At 38.7% G+C, this 19677-nt stretch overlaps 1 protein-coding gene across 1 annotated transcript in view; it reads right to left on the bottom strand.

The window, feature by feature from the left end:
• The window catches only part of LOC132549949 (multiple PDZ domain protein-like), a gene marked incomplete at its 3' end in the record, with an annotated part of 154360 nt that overhangs the window by 66323 nt on the left and 68360 nt on the right, over window positions 1-19677 (bottom strand). Inside the window, exons 11-18 of the mRNA XM_060213935.1 lie at window positions 19551-19583; window positions 18547-18626; window positions 16626-16799; window positions 14337-14723; window positions 12196-12444; window positions 11208-11912; window positions 9246-9365; window positions 5161-5238 (exon numbers count right to left, since the gene is read on the bottom strand). Of these exons, the coding sequence (XP_060069918.1) occupies window positions 5161-5238; window positions 9246-9365; window positions 11208-11912; window positions 12196-12444; window positions 14337-14723; window positions 16626-16799; window positions 18547-18626; window positions 19551-19583 (1826 nt within the window). The remainder of the gene's footprint in view (window positions 1-5160; window positions 5239-9245; window positions 9366-11207; window positions 11913-12195; window positions 12445-14336; window positions 14724-16625; window positions 16800-18546; window positions 18627-19550; window positions 19584-19677) is intronic.

Genomic DNA, 19677 nt, shown 5'->3' with positions numbered 1-19677 from the left:
CAGAATTCTTAGTGTATTTTGAGTTGAAAGAAGTAAGAAGGTTTGATCTTGCCAATTTATGCTATGGACACAAACAATTTCACAAAGGGCAATAACTCAACCATAAGAGGTTTTGGGTACTGACTCAAGTACACAGCACATTGTCTTAGTATGTCTTACATCAATATAAGGTTTCATTATCCATACAAAAAGATGGGATGTTCATATACTACAGTAAAAAGTGTTTTATAGGATATCTATATATAGCTGGGATGTCCTATATATAGCTGGGATGTTCTATATAATAAGACAAAAAAGTGTTTTATAGGATATCTATATATAGCTGGGATGTCCTATATATAGCTGGGATGTTCTATATAATAAGACAAAAAAGTGTTTTATAGGATATCTATATATAGCTGGGATGTCCTATATATAGCTGGGATGTTCTATATAATAAGACAAAAAAGTGTTTTATAGGATATCTATATATAGCTGGAATATTCTGATGTCTAAATATAGTATATAATACTGTACAGTGGTACATAGGATATCTATATATAGCTGGGATATTCTGATGTCTAAATATAGTATATAATACTGTACAGTGGTACATAGCACATTGATTACTGGGATGTCATATACAGAACACAAATAACATTGATCAGTTTGCAGGAAAGACAAAGAGTATAATGCAATGAGGATAATTCATGTTATTAAACAGACATGGAGCAGTATAACAAGAGTCCTCTGTAAACACCTATCAATGATGTAATAACAACAGAAGCATGAATCAGTAAATGGTTTCCATGTTTTAAACTTTCACAACATTTGATCAAGATTATCATCCTATCAATTCAAATGAAGCAGACCTAAGTCTGTACATATAGTAGACCTAACCTTTAGGTCTGTACATGCAGCAGACCTAACCTATAGGTCTGTACATGAAGAAGACCTAACCTTTAGGTCTGTACATGCAGTATACCTAACCTATAGGTCTGTATATGCAGTAGACCTAACCTATTGCCCTGTACATGTAGTAGACCTGACCTATTGGTCTGTACATGTAGTAGACCTGACCTATTGCCCTGAACAATTAGTAGACCTAACCTACAGGTATGTAATGCAGTAGACCTAACCTTTAGGTCTGTACATGAAGTAGACCTAACCTAAAGGTCTGTACATGCAGTAGACCTAACCTTTAGGTCTGTACATGTAGTAGACCTAACCTATTGCCCTGTACAAGTAGTAGACCTAACCCATACGTCTGTACAGGCAGTAGACCTAACCTATAGGTCTGTATATGAAGAAGACCTAACCTATAGATCTGTACATGTAGTAGACCTAACCTATAGGTCTGTACAGGCAGCAGACCTGACCTATAGGTTTGTACATGTAGTAGACCTAACCTATAGGTCTGTACATGTAGCAGACCTAACTTATAGGTCTGTACAGGCAGTAGACCTAACCTATTGCCCTGTACATGTAATAGACCTAACCTATAGGTCTGTACATGCAGTAGACCTAACCTATAGGTCTGTACATGCAGTAGACCTAACCTTTAGGTCTGTACATGCAGTAGACCTAACCTCTAGGTCTGTACATGCAGTAGACCTAACCTATTGCCCTGTACATGCAGTAGACCTAACCTATAGGTCTGTACATGTAGTAGACCTGACCTATAGGTTTGTACATGTAGTAGACCTAACCTATAGGTCTGTTCATTTAGCAGACCTTACCTTTAGGTATGTACATGTAGTAGACGTAACCTAAAGGTTTGTACAGGCAGTAGACCTAACCTATTGCCCTGTACAATTAGTAGACCTAACCTACAGGTATGTAATGCAGTAGACCTAACCTTTAGGTCTGTACATGTAGTAGACCTAACCTATAGGTCTGTACATGAAGAAGACCTAACCTTTAGGTCTGTTCATCTAGTAGACCTAACCTATAGGTCTGTACATGCAGCAGACCTAACCTATAGGTCTGTACATGAAGAAGACCTAACCTTTAGGTCTGTACATGCAGTAGACCTAACCTATAGGTCTGTACAGCAGTAGACCTAACCTTTAGGTTTGTACATGCAGTAGACCTAACCTATAGGTCTGTACATGCAGTAGACCTAACCTATTGCCCTGTACATGCAGTAGACCTAACCTATAGGTCTGTACATGCAGCAGACCTAACCTATAGGTCTGTACATGTAGTAGACCTGACCTATAGATCTGCACAGGCAGTAGACCTAACCTAAAGGTCAGTACATGCAGTAGACCTAACCTTTAGGTCTGTACATGCAGTAGACCTAACCTATAGGTTTGTACAGCAGTAGACCTAACCTTCAGGTTTGTACATGCAGTAGACCTAACCTATAGGTCTGTACATGCAGTAGACCTAACCTATTGCCCTGTACATGTAGTAGACCTGACCTATAGGTTTGTACATGCAGTAGACCTAACCTATAGGTCTGTTCATTTAGCATACCTTACCTTTAGGTATGTACATGTAGTAGACATAACCTAAAGGTTTGTACAGGCAGTAGACCTAACCTATTGCCCTGTACAATTAGTAGACCTAACCTACAGGTATGTAATGCAGTAGACCTAACCTTTAGGTCTGTACATGAAGTAGACCTAACCTAAAGGTCTGTACATGCAGTAGACCTAACCTTTAGGTCTGTTCATCTAGTAGACCTAACCTATAGGTCTGTACATGCAGCAGACCTAACCTATAGGTCTGTACATGAAGAAGACCTAACCTTTAGGTCTGTACATGCAGTAGACCTAACCTATAGGTCTGTACAGCAGTAGACCTAACCTTTAGGTTTGTACATGCAGTAGACCTAACCTATAGGTCTGTACATGCAGTAGACCTAACCTATTGCCCTGTACATGCAGTAGACCTAACCTATAGGTCTGTACATGCAGCAGACCTAACCTATAGGTCTGTACATGTAGTAGACCTGACCTATAGATCTGCACAGGCAGTAGACCTAACCTAAAGGTCTATACAGCAGTAGACCTAACCTTCAGGTTTGTACATGCAGTAGACCTAACCTATAGGTCTGTACATGCAGTAGACCTAACCTATAGGTCTGTACATGTAGTAAACCTGACCTATAGGTTTGTACATGCAGTAGACCTAACCTATAGGTCTGTTCATTTAGCATACCTTACCTTTAGGTATGTACATGTAGTAGACGTAACCTAAAGGTTTGTACAGGCAGTAGACCTAACCTATTGCCCTGTACAAGTAGTAGACCTAACCTACAGGTATGTAATGCAGTAGACCTAACCTATAGGTCTGTACATTTAGCAGACCTAACCTATAGGTCTGTACAGGCAGTAGACCTAATCTATTGTGATGTACATGCAGTAGACCTAACCTATTGCCCTGTACATGCAGTAGAGCTAGCCTATTGCCCTGTACATGTAGTAGAGCTAGCCTATTGTCCTGTACATGTAGTAGACCTGACCTATTGGTCTGTACATGTAGTAGACCTGACTTATAGATCTGCACAGGCAGTAGACCAAACCTATTGCCCTGTACAAGTAGTAGACCTAACCCATACGTCTGTACAGGCAGTAGACCTAACCTATAGGTCTGTATATGAAGAAGACCTAACCTATAGATCTGTACATGTAGTAGACCTAACCTATAGGTCTGTACAGGCAGTAGACCTGACCTATAGGTTTGTACATGTAGTAGACCTAACCTATAGGTCTGTACATGCAGTAGACCTAACCTATAGGTCTGTACATGAAGAAGACCTAACCTTTAGGTCTGTACATGCAGTATACCTAACCTATAGGTCTGTACATGCAGTAGACCTAACCTTTAGGTCTGTACATGCAGTAGACCTAACCTATAGATCTGTACATGAAGAAGACCTAACCTTTAGGTCTGTACATGCAGTATACCTAACCTATAGGTCTGTACATGCAGTAGACCTAACCTTTAGGTCTGTACATGCAGTAGACCTAACCTATAGGTCTGTACATGCAGTAGACCTAACCTTTAGGTCTGTATATGCAGTAGACCTAACCTATAGGTCTGTACATGCAGTAGACCTAACCTATTGCCCTGTACATGAAGTAGACCTAACCTATAGGTCTGTACATGAAGTAGACATAACCTTTAGGTCTCTACATGTAGTAGACCTAACCTATAGGTCTGTACATGAAGTAGACCTAACCTTTAGATCTGTACATGTAGTAGACCTAACCTATAGGTCTGTACATGAAGTAGACCTAACCTTTAGATCTGTACATGTAGTAGACCTAACCTATAGGTCTGTACATCTAGTAGACCTAACCTATAGGTCTGTACATGCAGCAGACCTAACCTATAGGTCTGTACATGAAGAAGACCTAACCTATAGGTCTGTACAGCAGCAGACCTAACCTTTAGGTTTGTACATGCAGTAGACCTAACCTATAGGTCTGTACATGCAGTAGACCTAACCTATTGCCCTGTACATGCAGTAGACCTAACCTATAGGTCTGTACATGCAGCAGACCTAACCTATAGGTCTGTACATGTAGTAGACCTGACCTATAGATCTGCACAGGCAGTAGACCTAACCTAAAGGTCTGTACATGCAGTAGACCTAACCTTTAGGTCTGTACATGCAGTAGACCTAACCTATAGGTCTGTACAGCAGTAGACCTAACCTTCAGGTTTGTACATGCAGTAGACCTAACCTATAGGTCTGTACATGCAGTAGACCTAACCTATTGCCCTGTACATGCAGTAGACCTAACCTATAGGTCTGTACATGTAGTAGACCTGACCTATAGGTTTGTAATGTAGTAGACCTAACCTATAGGTCTGTTCATTTAGCAGACCTTACCTTTAGGTATGTACATGTAGTAGACGTAACCTAAAGGTTTGTACAGGCAGTAGACCTAACCTATTGCCCTGTACAAGTAGTAGACCTAACCTACAGGTATGTAATGCAGTAGACCTAACCTATAGGTCTGTACATTTAGCAGACCTAACCTATAGGTCTGTACAGGCAGTAGATCTAACCTATTGCCATGTACATGCAGTAGACCTAACCTATTGCCCTGTACATGCAGTAGAGCTAGCCTATTGCCCTGTACATGTAGTAGAGCTAGCCTATTGTCCTGTACATGTAGTAGAGCTAACCTATTGCCCTGTACATGCATATGAAGAACTTACCTCAACTCTATTATCAGGAGAGGCACCAACGGGGTCTAGTTGTGGAGGAGATGAAGCTGGAAGAGGGGGAGGTGTGTCCTGAAAGGAAGCCAGTTTAGTTAGTATTAGCCAGGATGTACTAAGTGTTAATTCAGTGCAAAACAAATACACATCATCAGATTGTCAACAATGTCTGCATATACTAAAAGTAATTCAGGTCTGAACTTTTAAGTAGGTAACAACACATGGAAAATTAACCCAACAGCATGCATACAGTGATGACAATCTGACAACCTGATTACAATAAACGATGCTGCACAATATGGTTCAGCAATATATCAGCTGATGGAAGCTACTGTAGGGATCAAATTTATTATTACCTTAACAGCAAGCCAAACTAAACATACTGACTTAAATTTATGGATTAGTGTATTGAGTTTTATCTAGGCCAAGGCTAATGATATGCTAAAGGATGGACCTGTGTAACATAACAGTGGGACGAAGGTATTCATCTAAAGAAATAGTCCTTCAATCTACAGACAAGAGCACTACAGAAACATATCAATGGTATTCAAACTCGATCACACATATATTCTCCAGCCTTATAAATTGTTAAAGAAGCCATCTGAGAGTTGTTTAAACAAATTTAACCCCAGACCCAGCTGTTACTATAATTTTAATGTGGCATGGTTGCCACCTACACAAAATTATTTAATGTGGAAAATTTTGGAATTTAATAATTCAGGGGCTTTTAGCTTCCTACCTCATCTAATTTTTTTTACATATTTATTTGTCTCAGTTGCCTCCTATATCAAGGCTTCAACACCCTACGCCCTTAGCATCTCTGACGAGTCCTAGAAGAATGAAACAGGTGTATGTTGTAGCATCTGACGAGTCCTAGAGGAATGAAAAGCTGTATGACACGATTGGATTCATTATTTGACTATACTAAAAACTTCAAAACTATATTGAAAGTTATAATTTGTGCATGCCTTGCCTGATCCTTTCAAGTCCTTTGTACCTAGCAAGCTAAAAGCAAAGCATCTTGATTCCTACTGTGTTTCAATGGACTTCAGACACAACAAAAAAATATCAACATGTCAACATTATCCAAAGTCAAATTCAATTAAACTAGGCAAAATATGAACAAAGGAAACATTTTCATGGAGATTTCCTGTAAAAGTACAAGGAGAATATGACCAGGTGTTCTGGAAACATAAGCCTCTTCTGCTTCATCCAATACACCCATCGTGTCAACCTTGGTCAATCCAAGTAAGTAATGTCATGTTCTCAAATGAGAACAAGGTATACAACAATGGAACTGCCAGGCAAACTAACAAACATGTCTATGTTTCATTGTAGCAAAAGATAGAGATAAACAGCTGATAGAGAGGAGTATGTCCAATTCTGGTCAGTATATACCATGGACATGGTCAATAAATCTCGAGTTATTTAAAGACATGACATCATCAATATATCTGAAAGCGAAATTAAACAACTTTGCAAGGTCTTTGTGAATTGTTGTGATAAGCTCTGTACATATTAAAGCAAAGTGTGAAGTGTGTGAAGACAAGTGTTTGTGTATGTAAGATAAAGTGTATAGAATAATGTCTGATGTTGAAGTATCTAAGGCAGTTTTCTTTTTTCAGTTAAATTGTACATATAATTAAAGAGAAGGTAATTAAAAGTCAATAAAGGGGATAAAAACAAATTCTGAAGAGACTTTCAAATTTGAGTCGTTAAATCGTTGGTCTGACGTGTTACCTGAACATTCTGAGATTTGTTTCTTAGCTCTCAGATTGTTTTTGACTAAATATTTGGGTGCACACATCATACAAGTGGAAGCATATTTACAATATTTTCAACCCAAAAAGTGTCTGCGCACATTTTGCAGGTTTTTATGGCAGCCTACATCATTACATGGTGGACTAAAAATCAAGAGGCCCATCAGGCCTTAACAGTCATTTGACAAAACTACACAGAGAATATCAAAGCTCTACACAAATTATCACATGCAAAATAGATAAATATGAACAACCCTGCAATCTTTGAGAACAAATTTTCATCCTCCTCTGTTATTTCAGGCCAGAATTCAGTTGAAATCTGTCCAGGCAATGACAGGAGAATTTAAAAGTCTCATTTCCGATTGAATCTTTTTCCCTTATTAGGCCCGTTCCTCCTCTCCAAGGAGGTTAAATGCACTGTGTGTACAAAACGGAGTTCTCTTCACCAAAGATGCGCTTCATATCACATCACCATTGTTCATACAAAATTAAGTCTCTTTTACTGAAGAATGCTTCAGACCTAATTTTACCAAAATCCAATCATTTCTACAGGAGGAGTAAGATTTTGAAGAATTGTGTTATTCCTGAAGAACCAGATAGATTTTAAAGTAATTGATAGATTTTCCTCATAAGACCCCGCCCTTCAGGCCCTGGGAGGTCCAGACCCACCACTGATACAGAATTATTTCACATTTCCCCAAGATTACTTCAGATCAGGCGTGGTTAAAACCTGCTCAGCCATACATGACTAGTAGCGATTTATACGATAAATTGATGGACCAGACTACGGAAGCTGGACAACAAACGCCACGCTGTCCCTTATAGCTGACTCGGACCTTCAGGCCAGGTGTGCTAAAAATTTAATCAAAAGAGAGTTGATGAATTCACTTGATAACCTGAGGCAAGAAATAGATCCATGACTCTATTATAACAATAGCATTGTACACACAGTTCTATCCTCTATATGTCACAGTAATTAAAGTGTACATACCAGCGGGCGTCCTTCATATAAAAAACTGACATATATAATAACATGATAATATTGTAATACAAATGACTTACGTTGTCATGTAGTAGTAAGGGTTAGTAGTAGTCCTATCAGGCTGGTAAACATACAGCATCATTTACAGTAAACAGGCCAGCCACAGAAGCTAGTCACGCTCCAGGGGTAATGACAGGTAGGAAATGCTACACAAGGTTAGTACAGGCCTAACAAGGATACTATACCAAAGCAAAACACAACAGCATGCAGCATACTCAATGGTGCATAGCCAAATATAGTAAAGGAATGTTAGGTGACATTATATCGCAGGGTTACACACATTAACTATTTATGATAAAAAAAGGCAAGACAGTACATGATGAAAAAAAAAGCATTTGCATGGCAATGTTGACCTTACACTACACCAGAATTAAGGCAGTACTGCTGACAGCTAGATAAGGCTGACTTTACACTACACAAGAATTCAGGCAGTACTGCTGACAGCAAGGCAAGGCTGACTTTACACTACACCAGAATTAAGGCAGTACTGCTGATAGCTAGATAAGGCTGACTTTACACTACACAAGAATTCAGGCAGTACTGCTGACAGCAAGGCAAGGCTGACTTTACACTACACAAGAATTAAGGCAGTACTGCAGACAGCTAGGCAAGGCTGACTTTACACTACACAAGAATTAAGGCAGTACTGCTGACAGCTAGGCAATGCTGAACTTACACTACACAAGAATTAAGGCAGTACTGCTGACAGCTAGGCAATGCTGAACTTACACTACACAAGAATTAAGGCAGTACTGCTGACAGCTAGGTAAGGCTGACTTTACACTACACAAGAATTAAGGCAGTACTGCAGACAGCTAGGCAAGGCTGATTTTACACTACACAAGAATTAAGGCAGTACTGCAGACAGCTAAGCAAGGCTGACTTTACACTACACCAGAATTAAGGCAGTACTACTGGTAGCTAGGCAAGGCTGACTTTACACTACACAAGAATTAAGGTAGTACTGCTGACAGCTAGGCAATGCTGAACTTACACTACACAAGAATTAAGGCAGTACTGCTGACAGCTAGGCAAGGCTGACTTTACACTACACCAGAATTAAGGCAGTATTGCTGACATCTAGGCAAGGCTGATTTTACACGACACAAGAATTAAGGCAGTACTGCTGACATTTTGAATACTTAGTTTAGAATTGATAACATCATAATACTATGTAATTAAGTATCTGTTAGGATTAACTATGAGTTGATCAGTTTAAAACAGAAGGTTAGTCAAAGCATGCAGTAGAGGCCAGATATATATGTTGTGTCCTTTTTTACCTTGGGCTTGACTTGTATCAGCAGAGCCTTAGGAGGTGTTGGTTTGGGAGGGATCGGGGGAGGTGTCCGCTTGGGCGAAGACACTTTTTTGTCACTTGGGGGCACTGCGTTTATCATGGGCTGGTGAACAAAATATCAGCAACAAATTCATCACATCAAAAGCAACTAGCACATTAAAACTAAAAACATCAACACAAGCACAAAATGAAAAACATTCACAAGCAAAACAAATATTGATGAATGACCTGTGGTAAGTACAACACACCAGGGTTCAGTCACATTTGTAAAGCTGCAAATTTAATGCAGCATTAAGGTGGCATTTAACAGGTCTCCAACTTGATCACCCAAATTGTAATGACTGAAGTATGGCCCTTTGAAAACATGACATAAAGAATCTATAAGATAATGTGATTCTCACCCACATTAGATTCCAAGGGTATCAAGCAGCTGTTGACTGCTACCTGTTCCAGTGGCAAGTCATGATGGCAATTCATATTGTATAGTTATGTGTTCCTGATTGTAAGGACTGCAATATAAAGCCATGGACAGGGAGAATATGGGCACTTTATCTCAGATAACAGGCCAAAATGGTAAGCTGATTTAGGGGGTTAATCTGTAAAATGTTCTTGTACTGTCAATCATCTTTTCTTAAAGAATTTTGACCAGGATTTCTGTTTTCGTTAAATTCTCCTATATCATAATCCAAATAGTGCTACTACCAAGATGGTGCCTCTCAAAGAAAGAAGTTGTGGCTTAAAATCTGAAAAGTACAGCGGTGTATGTTACTTGGACTATGTCCAACACATGTATATATAAAGTAAAGGGCAGATACTTCTCATCCTTTTGTTTTGCAATACTCTTGATTCACTGTGAAATATTCTACTTTAACAAATCACTCTAAACCATTCCAACTTGAACAAATAAGACGGTTGAACTAAAATGGAATATTAGTGAAAAATCCACATCGAAGGATAATGTCTATTATTGTACAGTTATTATGTTTGAGAAATGTTATAATTTCAGGTCCTAAGTGTTGGAGGTTGTTTTACAAGTATTTCCACACAATGACAGGTGAATTGAGTCCAACATTTTAAAAATACAAATGTCTATCACATGTTTTCATAGGCCAAAATGGTATGATAGTACTAGCAAACACAAGTCTGGATATTTGTATTTATGAGTACACAGAATTTTCAAAATACCCAGCAGAATGGCTGATCAATAATTGATAGTTATGTATTTTCCTGAAGATTTTGGATTAAATATCAGTTATATAGGCTACCAGTTTGATTCCAATGTGTTCGATGAAGTTGAGACTTGTGTGATTATATCCCACCTTTGGAATCCTGTGTGATTATATCACACCTGTGGAGACCTGTATGAGTATATCACACCTGTGGAGACCTGTGTGATTATATCCACCTTTGGAATCCTGTGTGATTATATCACACCTGTGGAGACCTGTATGATTATATCACACCTGTGGAGACCTGTGTGATTATATCACACCTGTGGAATCCTGTGTGATTATATCACACCTGTGGAGACCTGTATGATTATATCACACCTGTGGAGACCTGTATGATTATATCCCACCTTTGGAATCCTGTGTGATTATATCACACCTGTGGAGACCTGTGTGATTATATCACACCTGTGGAGACCTGTGTGATTATATCACACCTTTGGAATCCTGTGTAATTAAATCACACCTGTGGAGACCTGTGTGATTATATCACACCTGTGGCGACCTGAGTGATTATATCACCTGTAGAGGCCTGTGTGATTATATCACACCAGTGGAGACCTGTGTGATTATATCACACCTGTGGCGACCTGTGTGATTATATCACACCTGTGGAGACCTGTGTGATTATATCACACCTGCAGAGACCTGTGTTATTATTTCACACCTGTTGACATTATAAGCCACTGTATGAATATAACTATGACATATTGTACCTCATCAGACACTGGACTGGCCCTGACTACTCTTTCTTCCTCTTTCTGAATCACCTCCTCGTCTGCGTACTGTTGTGTGTGAGATTCTGACCGAAGTGGCACGGGAGGTGGCGGTCCATCAGGAATGGGAGGAACTGAAGTAAACATATCATCAAGGTCTCCAGCCGTGGCTTCCTCATAAGTTGGAAGAGCATTTTCATAATCCACAGGAGAGACAGAATGTGGACTTTCTGATGTAAACTTTGCTGACTCCAGCATCGTTTTTGGTTGTGTTGTTTTCATGAAGGTGTCATAGTCTGGCAAGAGTGTTCGTGGCTGTGGAGTGGGCGGGGTTCTGTCCACTGCATGCTCTGCTTGTTGTTGTTGTAGACTAAGCACCACACTGTCGTTCTCATATGACCCAGATGCCATGTTTTTATGTATGTGAGTTCGAGGTGTAGTCACTGGTTTCACAGGCTTGTTAGGTGAAATCATACTGGTGTCTTCATCACTTTCATAGAAACTATCACGATTGGATTTCTGTCTGTCTGGCCTCTCACCAATGGAGTCTGTCTGCATGGAAACAGGAAAGGGGTAATCATCATGCTCAGGAAGTCGTTGTAAGTTTTCAGCGGAGTGGGCGATGTGCTGAGGAGGTTGGGGGAGGCTGGAGAAGTGATACCCACCCTCCCCGTAACCTTGGTGATTCAAAGGGAAGGTAGCATTCTGTTGAAACAACAAAACAGTGAAGTCAGTATATACAATGTTAGTGTGGTACCTATCACTCATTTTTCTTCACCTAAAATTTGATAGATTTCAGCATAGAAATAATGTTTCATTAAAAAAACACTTTAAGAATGTCAACTCTGTATTCGACTGGCCATCTAAGGTATTCTTGTAACTTAAATAAAAAATCTGGGTTATGTTGAGAGATGATATTTAATTAGTTGTCAATTATATATGATTTCTTGTTTCACTTTGAGATAACAAACCTAACACAAGCACCCACCTGGCTGTTGTTTGTATTCTGGAATGCATTATTTCCTAAAGGCAAGGGCTTGGCCACACCAATACGTACAATCCCCTTAGAAGCACCTTTAAGGGCCTGTACTGCCTCATCCAGGTTTGCATTTTCTAGATTGTCTTCATTGACAAATATAAGTCGATCGCCTGGCACAAGACGGCCATCTTGTTGTGCGACACCTCCCGGGACAAGGCTCCGAATCACTATCACAGTCTCTGTAGGATTCCCTGGGTCCTAAATAAGTCAAAAGATACAATTTTCATATATATTATTCAAAAGGCCCAATTACTCACTTAATATTCTAATAAATTTGTCAATGATATTGAAACTTTGAAACTAGCCTGCTTACAATGTAAAGTAAACATTTATCTACAAGTGTTTGATCATTTTGGACAACAATTTGTGGGCACATGTAGCAATTTGAGTGTTGTGTTAAATTTGTCTATTGTAATCTAGAATAAGGGTCAAGATTGCTACCTTTACCAGTATTTGCCTGCTTTATCTGTGGAACCTATTAGTCAAACACCGTGATTCTAAGCCTTTCTGTTTATCAGAAGAAGGTGTGAGTAGTTAAACTACAATGCAATTTGACCCCATTTACCATGAAAATGACTCAAAATTTGATGGATTTACTCTAAGGAACCTTTGAGCATAATTTCATGATTCTAGGCATTTTGGTTCATTAGAAGAAGTAATTTAAAGGGAAAAGCTGAAGCAGCAGAGGGGGACGATGTCTTGGTGAAAGGTAAGTGCATACCACTGTGATACACAAACCAATTAACTTAATCATGCCTTGTAGCCCTTCATCAGGACATGAGGCATATCAAATCTCAGAACTTTAAATATTTTGGTTTTTGAGAAGATTTTTACACAGCCAAACCCTGTGACCTCTTAAAGCAAGTCAAGATCAATTTTCTTATTTTCTTTTTTTTCATAATACTTGATAGCTCTTCATCTAAGCATGGTATTAGTTTAATATTATGACCTTAGTTGGTTATGGAGAAATCATGACAGGTCACCTCATTAAATTTTTCACTCATGAATAACAAGTACATTTGATGGCCTAAAAATAGGTATCGCGACATATTTGAGCAGCACCATATCAGCTGTAGTGCTATAGGATTATTCAAATTTAACAAAAACCAAAATTGTGGCCAAAACCCTATAAAGACATTTAACTGTGTGACCTTGAAAATGGACAGAGGCAATTTATTTGAATGAATTAGGTAGCCGTTCATCCTATCTAGCTCTTGGCCCAATATCAGCATCCTAGGCCATTTTGTTAATAACACAATGTTTAAAAAATTGAAAAGACAAAAGTTGATATCGGTTGACTGAAAGACTGAGGATGTATGCTACACCATGGCCTTATCTGACAATGATGGGCTAAAAACTCAGGAATTTTTAAAGCAAAACACCTAAAAGTTTTACAGATAAAATCTGTTTCAGCCAAATGATCAAGAAATTGGAGACAGAAACTAAAGATTGTTTGTGCCAAAAACTTTTCTACTGCAAATCGTGGTGAAATGTTTAAGTCAGTTTAAACTATTATTGAAGCAATCGTCAGCAATGCCACAATGAATTCAAAACATCATGTTTTTGCACAAAAGTTGAACCACATTATAATGAATGTCTATATTTTTCCTCAATAGAGTTGTCTATATACAACATGTAGCTACCATAAACAACCAACTTTCAAAGAACCTAAATACACACAACTTATTTGATGGGGCTAACTGACTTTGTCGCCAACGAGAAAGTACCCCTACTTATGACAAGACCAATATGGTATATCTAAGCTGCCATGATCTGTTATCTAGTATAAGGTAAGTATAAAATCTAACATCCACTGAGGGTGAAATACTACTGTGAAATCATCTTTTGTTGTGCCAGTCAATCTACATGGTTTTTATTAATCCTTTTCCATGGATACTTGATTTTGAGGATACCATATTTAAAATGAAAATAAAATCCTGACAAAAACTTCTGATCCTACAGTATTGACTTAACTTTTCTTACTTTTACAAATTTACAATTTTTTTTATAAGAAGTTACATTTATAACCCAAATTTATCATTCCACACTTCTGAAGCTGAATAATAAGTGGTGTAAATGGTCAGTCCTACCTGATAATCTAGAATGCTAAATCCTAGACCCTTGTCTCCTTTCCTCAGCTCAATCACTACTGGCTCACCACTCCACATGGCTAAATTTGTCAATGGTTCGAGTGATCGAGATTTCATTTTGTTAAGGGAGTTTGGGGTGGAAGTACTATCCACAGAAGCAAGGGCCATCTCAGACTTGGCCTTCACAAGTCGGTCAGAGATGGGGGTGACTTCGTTCACTCCTGAATTCAGCTGTGAGCTGTGAAACTGCTTCTCCTCTGCTGCATAGATATCAGTGGAAGGCTTTTGTATCCGCCGAGCACATACCAGGCGCACATTCTGAGGCAGTTCTTTAAGTATTCCAACAACTTCCTTGTGGTTCAATCCTAACAGCCTCTTGCCATTCACCTACAACAAAGAAAGAAAATGATGACCGAATTGTATTTGTTGACAAAACTTGGCATTTATTTAAAGCTTTCTTCTGTATTTGATATTTAAGTTATCCACCTACAAGAGGCCCATGGGGTCTGTATTGCTCACCTAGCCAAATAAGTTTTTCGGTCAGCCATGTGGTCAAAATCACTGTTCATAAATGCTTCAGACCAAAACTTTGTTCTAGCCTCTTCTGCCCTAGCCCCTTCTGTCTAGCCCCTTCTGTCCCAGCCCCTTCTGTCCCAGCCCCTTCTGTCCCAGTCCCTTCTGCTCTAGCCCCTTCTGTCCCAGCCCCTTCTGCCCTAGCCCCTTTTATCTAGCCCCTTTTGTCCTAGCCCCTTCTGTCTAGCCCCTTCTGTCCCTAGTCCCTTCTGTATATCCCCTTCTGTCTAGCCCCTTCTGCCCTAGCCCCTTCTGACTAACCAGCAAAGATGCATGGTTTACCCATATTACCAAAACAATACTTAATAAATAAATAATATTAATTTCTCCTATTGGACCTTAATGTCCCTCCCACTCCAATGGTCCAAGATCCACCATTTATACAAAATGAAGTCATCTTTACCTTAGAATACTTCAGACCAAATAAGGCAAAGGGGTAACAGCTCAGTGTTCATACAAAATTATTCCCCTTCACACAAACATGTCAAAACTAGGGTAGAATTCTGGCATTTAGAAAAATGATTTTTAAGAATTTGTCCCTAATCCCATTATTGGTCCCTGCCCATCCTGTCCTGGGGCTGAGACCCATTGTTTATACAAAATTGAGTCTCCTATACCTTTGAATACTTTGTACCAACTTGTAGCACAATCCAATCATTCCTTCAGAAGAGTAGGATTTTAAGAATTTGCTCAATTTCCCATATTTTGCAAGCAAACAACCTGATGTGACTGTTTATCACAAAGCAAAAACTACCTGGTGTTGATGTTACATACAGTGAACACTACCTGGTGTTGATGTTACATACAGTGAAAACTACCTGGTGTTGATGTTACATACAGTGAAAACTACCTGGTGATGATGTTACATACAGTGAAAACTACCTGGTTTTGATGTTACATACAGTGAAAACTACCTGGTGTTGATGTTACATACAGTGAAAACTACCTGGTGATGATGTTACATACAGTGAAAACTACTGTGTGTTGATGTTACATACAGTGAAAACTACCTGGTGATGATGTTACATACAGTGAAAACTACCTTGTTTTGATGTTACATACAGTGAAAACTACCTGGTGTTGATGTTACATACAGTGAAAACTACCTGATGTTGATGTTACATACAGTGAAAACTACCTGGTGTTGATGTTACATACAGTGAACACTACCTGGTGTTGATGTTACATACAGTGAAAACTACCTGGTGTTGATGTTACATACAGTGAAAACTACCTGTGTTGATGTTACATACAGTGAAAACTACCTGGTGTTGATGTTACATACAGTGAAAACTACCTGTGTTGATGTTACATACAGTGAAAACTACCTGGTGTTGATGTTACATACAGTGAACACTACCTGATGTTGATGTTACATACAGTGAAAACAACCTGATGTTGATGTTACATACAGTGAACACTACCATGTGTTGATGTTACATACAGTGAAAACTACCTGGTGTTGATGTTATATACAGTGAAAACTACCATGTGTTGATGTTACATACAGTGAACACTACCTGGTGTTGATGTTCCATGCAGTGAACACTACCTGATGTTGATGTTACATACAGTGAAAACTACCTGGTGTTGATGTTACATACAGTGAACACTACCATGTGTTGATGTTACATACAGTGAAAACTACCTGGTGTTGATGTTACATACAGTGAAAACTACCAGATGAGTAAGTTATGTAGAGTATTGAGATTTTACCTCCAAGAGTTCATCACCACTCATGAGTCTACCATTGACTCCAACAGGTCCATCAGGAAGAATGGAACGGATGTAGTGATGAGGGCGCACCTCCTTTCCGTTTTCTACATCAACTGTTCCCTCCAGGCTTATTCCCAGCCCACCTCCTTCTTTAAACTTTGACAATTGGGCGACCTGAAGAAGATTTCATAAAGATTATTGACATATTTAGAGTATTTCTACAACATTTCACCGGTGTATCAATCTTGTTGTCTTTATCTTGTTCTACTGTCAACACAGAAAAAAAAATGTTAAGACAATTTCTTTTTTAAATTTTCATAAAAAAAAGTAGACAACTATTTATTTCAGATGCCTGTTCAGGTCTGACGAGCACTTAGGTCAGACAGCTATTTAAGTCTGATGACTGTTTAGTTAATCAACTGTTAGGGTTTTGTTCGAGTGATATTTCCTGATAGTTTTTGACTATTCTGTATAGTACATTGCTGGTATTGGAATACCACTGATTTCTCATACACAGTGACACATAGGCTGTTGAAGTTCCACTACAGAGCTGTTTCAGTGAGCAATTCTCCTTATCTTTGTTAGGATGAAAAAAACCCACTATGCTAAAGGCTGATTTTTGGGGACAAAAATGTATCCACTGGACTGAAAGTGTTGCTGCCTTTGTTAGGACAAAAACGTATCCACTGGACTGAAAGTGTTGCTGCCTTTGTTAGGACAAAAATATATCCACTGGACTGAAAGTGTTGCTGCCTTTGTTAGGACAAAAATGTATCAAACTATATGGCTTTTTTTTTGCAAATGAAAGAAATTGCTTAAAAAATCAACAAGAGGTCCATGGACCTTTAACGGTCACCTGATACACAATGCTACTGTTGTTCTAGTAACATGTCATAGAAATTACATTGTTAACAAAGATAACATGTAACACAGATATAAAAGGAGCATAACATTATTAAGGCTTCTAACCACATTTGAATTAAAAGAAATTACACTCAAAATGTATTGTTAGACATTAACATACTGGCAAGATTAACCTGTCTAATCTGACACTGTGTTAGACCCTTACTTACTGGCCAGATTAACCTGTCTAATCTGACACTGTGTTAGACCCTTACTTACTGGCCAGATTAACCTGTCTAATCTGACACTGTGTTAGACCCTTACTTACTGGTCAGATTAACCTGTCTAATCTGACACTGTGTTAGACCCTTACTTACTGGCCAGATTAAACTGTCAATCTGACACTGTGTTAGACCCTTACTTACTGGCCAGATTAACCTGTCTAATCTGACACTGTGTTAGACCCTTACTTACTGGTCAGATTAACCTGTCTAATCTGACACTGTGTTAGACCCTTACTTACTGGCCAGATTAACCTGTCTAATCTGACACTGTGTTAGACCCTTACTTACTGGCCAGATTAGCCTGTCTAATCTGACACTGTGTTAGACCCTTACTTACTGGCCAGATTAACCTGTCTAATCTGAAACTGTGTTAGACCCTTACTTACTGGTCAGATTAACCTGTCTAATCTGACACTGTGTTAGACCCTTACTTACTGGCCAGATTAACCTGTCTAATCTGACACTGTGTTAGACCCTTACTTACTGGTCAGATTAACCTGTCTAATCTGACACTGTGTTAGACCCTTACTTACTGGCCAGATTAACCTGTCTAATCTGACACTGTGTTAGACCCTTACTTACTGGCCAGATTAACCTGTCTAATCTGACACTGTGTTAGACCGTTACTTACTGGCCAGATTAACCTGTCTAATCTGACACTGTGTTAGACCCTTACTTACTGGTCAAATTTGTATATCTAATATGACATCTTGTTGTACCTGATACTTGGAAGATATCAATTAGACAGTATTGAAATATATCTGGTTAAACTGTTTGCTGATTGAGTTCCTTACCACGACTTCAAACTCTTCACCAATGATGGGTTCCCAGCATGCTCTGATCGCAGTTTCTGTATCAGGAAGCAGTTCACCTGCTGGAAAGTTAAAAAAAAAATACATTAAAACAACAAATTCTACTAGTTGTTGAACCCAGGAACATACAGTAACTGCATAAGCATCAGCTGATCAGAAGCAGTAACTGAAGATTTCAACCTCTTTTGACATAATTTGATGCCAACAACGTGTGGCAAAGGTCGATAAATAAACCTTAATCATCAATCAAGTATGACATCAAATATAAAACAAGAGGTCCAATGGACCTGCATCAATCAAATGGTATTCGATATTTCACTACCATTCAAAGTCTTGGTTAGTGAGAAGTCATTTGAAGGTCATAACAAATTTGACCCCTGTAAACTTGAATATGTGTCAAGGCCATTTTTCTTCATACAAATTGCCAGGTTTTATACAGGAACCAATCAGTCTAACATAATACTAGGACTTTCGGTGCATTTGATTTTTTATTGATTGTTTATATTTCTGCTGATGTTTTTTTTTTAAAGTTTCCCTGCTAGTAAGACCTTGTAACATGTTTATGTTTATATATTTCCCAATTTTATATATAATTCATATCCACAAACACAAACATTGTACTTACTGTAACCCTGATATTCTGGTGTCTCATACTTACTGTAATCCTGATATTCTGGCGTCTCATACTTACTATAATCCTGATATTCTGGCGTCTCATTCTTACTATAATCCTGATATTCTGGTGTCTCATACTTACTATAATCCTCATCAGTGAACAAGCTGATGTCATCTAGACTGATATTCTGGTGTCTCATACTTACTGTAATCCTGATATTCTGGTGTCTCATACTTACTGTAACCCTGATATTCTGGTGTCTCATACTTACAGTAATCCTGATATTCTGGCGTCTCATACTTACTATAATCCTGATATTCTGGCGTCTCATACTTACTATAATCCTGATATTCTGGTGTCTCATACTTACTATAATCCTCATCAGTGAACAAGCTGATGTCATCTAGACTGATATTCTGGTGTCTCATACTTACTGTAATCCTGATATTCTGGTGTCTCATACTTACTGTAACCCTGATATTCTGGTGTCTCATACT

Source organism: Ylistrum balloti, unplaced genomic scaffold (assembly GCF_031769215.1).
Source record: "Ylistrum balloti isolate Yb309-2 unplaced genomic scaffold, AGI_CSIRO_Ybal_v1 Utg370092, whole genome shotgun sequence".
Taxonomy (NCBI): domain Eukaryota; kingdom Metazoa; phylum Mollusca; class Bivalvia; order Pectinida; family Pectinidae; genus Ylistrum; species Ylistrum balloti.
This window is presented reverse-complemented; position numbering and strand designations above follow the sequence as displayed.